Below are 2,544 nucleotides of genomic sequence, written 5' to 3'. Positions count from 1 at the left end.
AAAACAAAAAATATAAAATAAAAAGGGGAAAATAATTGAGAGCAATTTGTTTTTGAAATGATGTTGCGCAGGTGTGCGGGCGCCGCTGCTCTTACCTGGTGGCTTTGTCCAGCTCCAACTCCAGCGGCGCACTGTCGATGCGCACGAGAAGAACGTCTCCGCTCTGCATGGCGGCCGTGGCCTCCCAGCCCAGCGCCGGCGGCGGGCACTCGGGCCCCGCGCAGTCCACGGGCACCTGCAAAACATACAATACTCGATCACAAACTCCGTTCGCACAGAACAATACCCACGAACGTACAGTAATCCAAACATTTGAAAGAAATTTGTGTAGGCTAATAATACTTCTTTAAGTACTTCTTCAAAGGCTCACGACTACAACCACGCGTGCAGGTTAAGGTCGTAAGTACATGCAAAATACGGTTATTTGCCCGTCTACAATAGTGTTACTATTGGTTATCGTCACTGATGGGTCAAAAATTCATCACCCTCTGGTTTTTACGCAAGAAATGTTGTCTAGAGAAAATAAATCATATCCCGACCGAAATGTTGTCTCGAGAAAATAAATAATATCCCGACGCCAGAGCTTCGCGCCACCGCCCACCTGGCCGAGTCCGTGAGGCCCACGAGCCCAACCCCACACCCCACCACTCGCTCCCGTAATTGGAAGTTATAACGCACCGTTGCTTTCAAAAAGTTGGCAACGCGAGCATTGATTTATTTTGATACATCAGAGGAGGCTTTCTTCCTGTGTGAGGGTGAGGGAGAGAGGGGGGGCGGCAGTGTTCAGTCGCTATCACTTTCTGCTCTCCTTATCACGCCTATGTTACTCCTTGCCTTTCTCCGTTCCATGCGTAGCATTCGCGTGTCATTGTCATTTACCGCCGCCCTCCCAGGCCCATCTTTCTTCTACCCCCTGGCCCGGCTGGGGCCACGCATACTCACTGACGAGGAAGTTGTCGCCGTCCGAGAGGTCCTTGTCGTAGAGGGCGAGTAGCATCTTGCCGTCCACCGGGAGCGGCGTGATGTCCAGCAGCAGGCCCTGCGCCACGTCGCAGCCGGCCATCTCCTCGCGGGTCACGCCGTACACGGCCTCCTGCGGCTGGTGCGGCGCCTGGGGGGCACTGCAAAACAGAAGTGAGAAATTATAGCAGAGGTTTTTCCAAACATGCTTCGTAGATTTCCAAACTGTTGCATAATTGTAAAAATTATTGAGGGATAAATTTTAGCAGTGCTGCCAAATTCAGTTAATCGTAGAAAAGTAGCACAGTTTTCAACTCTTTGAATGCCATTTTGTAAATGCTGCGGCAGAAAAGGACTGTCATATTATGCCAAAATTTGACATTCAAAGTGGCCAAACGATTTGGCAAGTCAAAAAGGGAAAGACAAAACTGTGGCGGACGCAGAGTCTACAGTGAGTGCGTCCGTTTGTGCGCGGAGGACAAAAACTAAGTAAACGAGGGTGCGTCGAGTACACTAGGAGATAGCGGGGCCAGCAGGGGTGGTGGCGCCGGCACCCCCTGCTGGCCGGGCGACAAACTAGCAAGGCAGAAGAATGTCTGGAGGGGCGCGGCGGGGCGCGGGGGTGGGGCGTGGCGGAGCATAATCCTCTTACTGCAAATAGTCACCGCTTAAACTTTCCGGCCGCTACGCCCCACCACTCCACGCCCGAGGGCCCCACCAGCACCAGCCTTGGTTAGTGAATCAGACGCCCCCGCCCGCACTCTTACCCCCCGCGACCCGCCGCCGTCGCGACGCCAAACTGGTACGACACGGCCGCCTGATCCGGAGCGGCCGGAGCGGGCGAGAGAGAGAGAGAGAGAGAAGATGACGGGCGTTGAAATTCGGCCGACACAGCATAAAACTAACACCTTTAGGCGCGAAGTTGGCGGATATGTACGGACTGAGACAAAAACTCACACCATCTCACCTTTCTCTCGCTCATCCATTTACATGCACACTGCACACCTGTTTACTATATGCTGTAAATTCAACTAGACCGCACGACCAGGCTATAACGAGTCTAGACGTCTAGACTAGAGACTCTGGAGTCTTAAACCCTAGCATTTATTCGTCAGTCGCATAGATACGTGACAGGGCAAAGGAAAACCGTGGGGTGACCGCTTGCCTCTGTCCCCGTAGGAGAGAGAGAAGGGGGGCAAGCTAGAGCGAATGAAGGAGAAGGGAAGAGGGGCGTTGGCGCGACCAAACCCAAAACTTGATGGGGCGCTTTCTGCTTTGGCTTTGAGCATGGAAAATGAGTCTGACGGATCATCCCCCGGATACCTTTTCACCCCTTTCGAACCTCCGAAGCTCATCCCATTCACTCAGTTTGTCTTTATCTCTCTCCACCCCTATTCTCTAACTCGCGCGCCCCATCAATATTCATCCCACACAGATATCACAACGGTGGGGGGCTTTAATTAATTCCCTTTATCTTTCCGCCACCTGCAGTACAACGACGCGGGCCTGGCGCGCGCGCACTTTTTTCCAATTTTCATGACAAAGGATGCGAAAACAAACAGGAGTAAAAACAAAAAATATAAA

General features: G+C 52.4%; 1 protein-coding gene across 1 annotated transcript in view; it reads right to left on the bottom strand.

Annotated features, from left to right (window-relative positions):
• The window catches only part of LOC113216614 (delta and Notch-like epidermal growth factor-related receptor), a 92,545-nt gene that overhangs the window by 38,761 nt on the left and 51,240 nt on the right, over nt 1–2,544 (bottom strand). Inside the window, exons 2-3 of the mRNA XM_052267576.1 lie at nt 1,166–1,299; nt 943–1,121 (exon numbers count right to left, since the gene is read on the bottom strand). Coding sequence (XP_052123536.1) covers nt 943–1,121; nt 1,166–1,299 — 313 coding nt within the window. The remainder of the gene's footprint in view (nt 1–942; nt 1,122–1,165; nt 1,300–2,544) is intronic.

Source organism: Frankliniella occidentalis, unplaced genomic scaffold (assembly GCF_000697945.3).
Source record: "Frankliniella occidentalis isolate FOCC.00 unplaced genomic scaffold, Focc_3.1 Scaffold54, whole genome shotgun sequence".
Classification (NCBI taxonomy): domain Eukaryota; kingdom Metazoa; phylum Arthropoda; class Insecta; order Thysanoptera; family Thripidae; genus Frankliniella; species Frankliniella occidentalis.
Note: the sequence above shows the minus strand (reverse complement) of the source record. Positions and strands in the feature narration are given on the sequence as shown.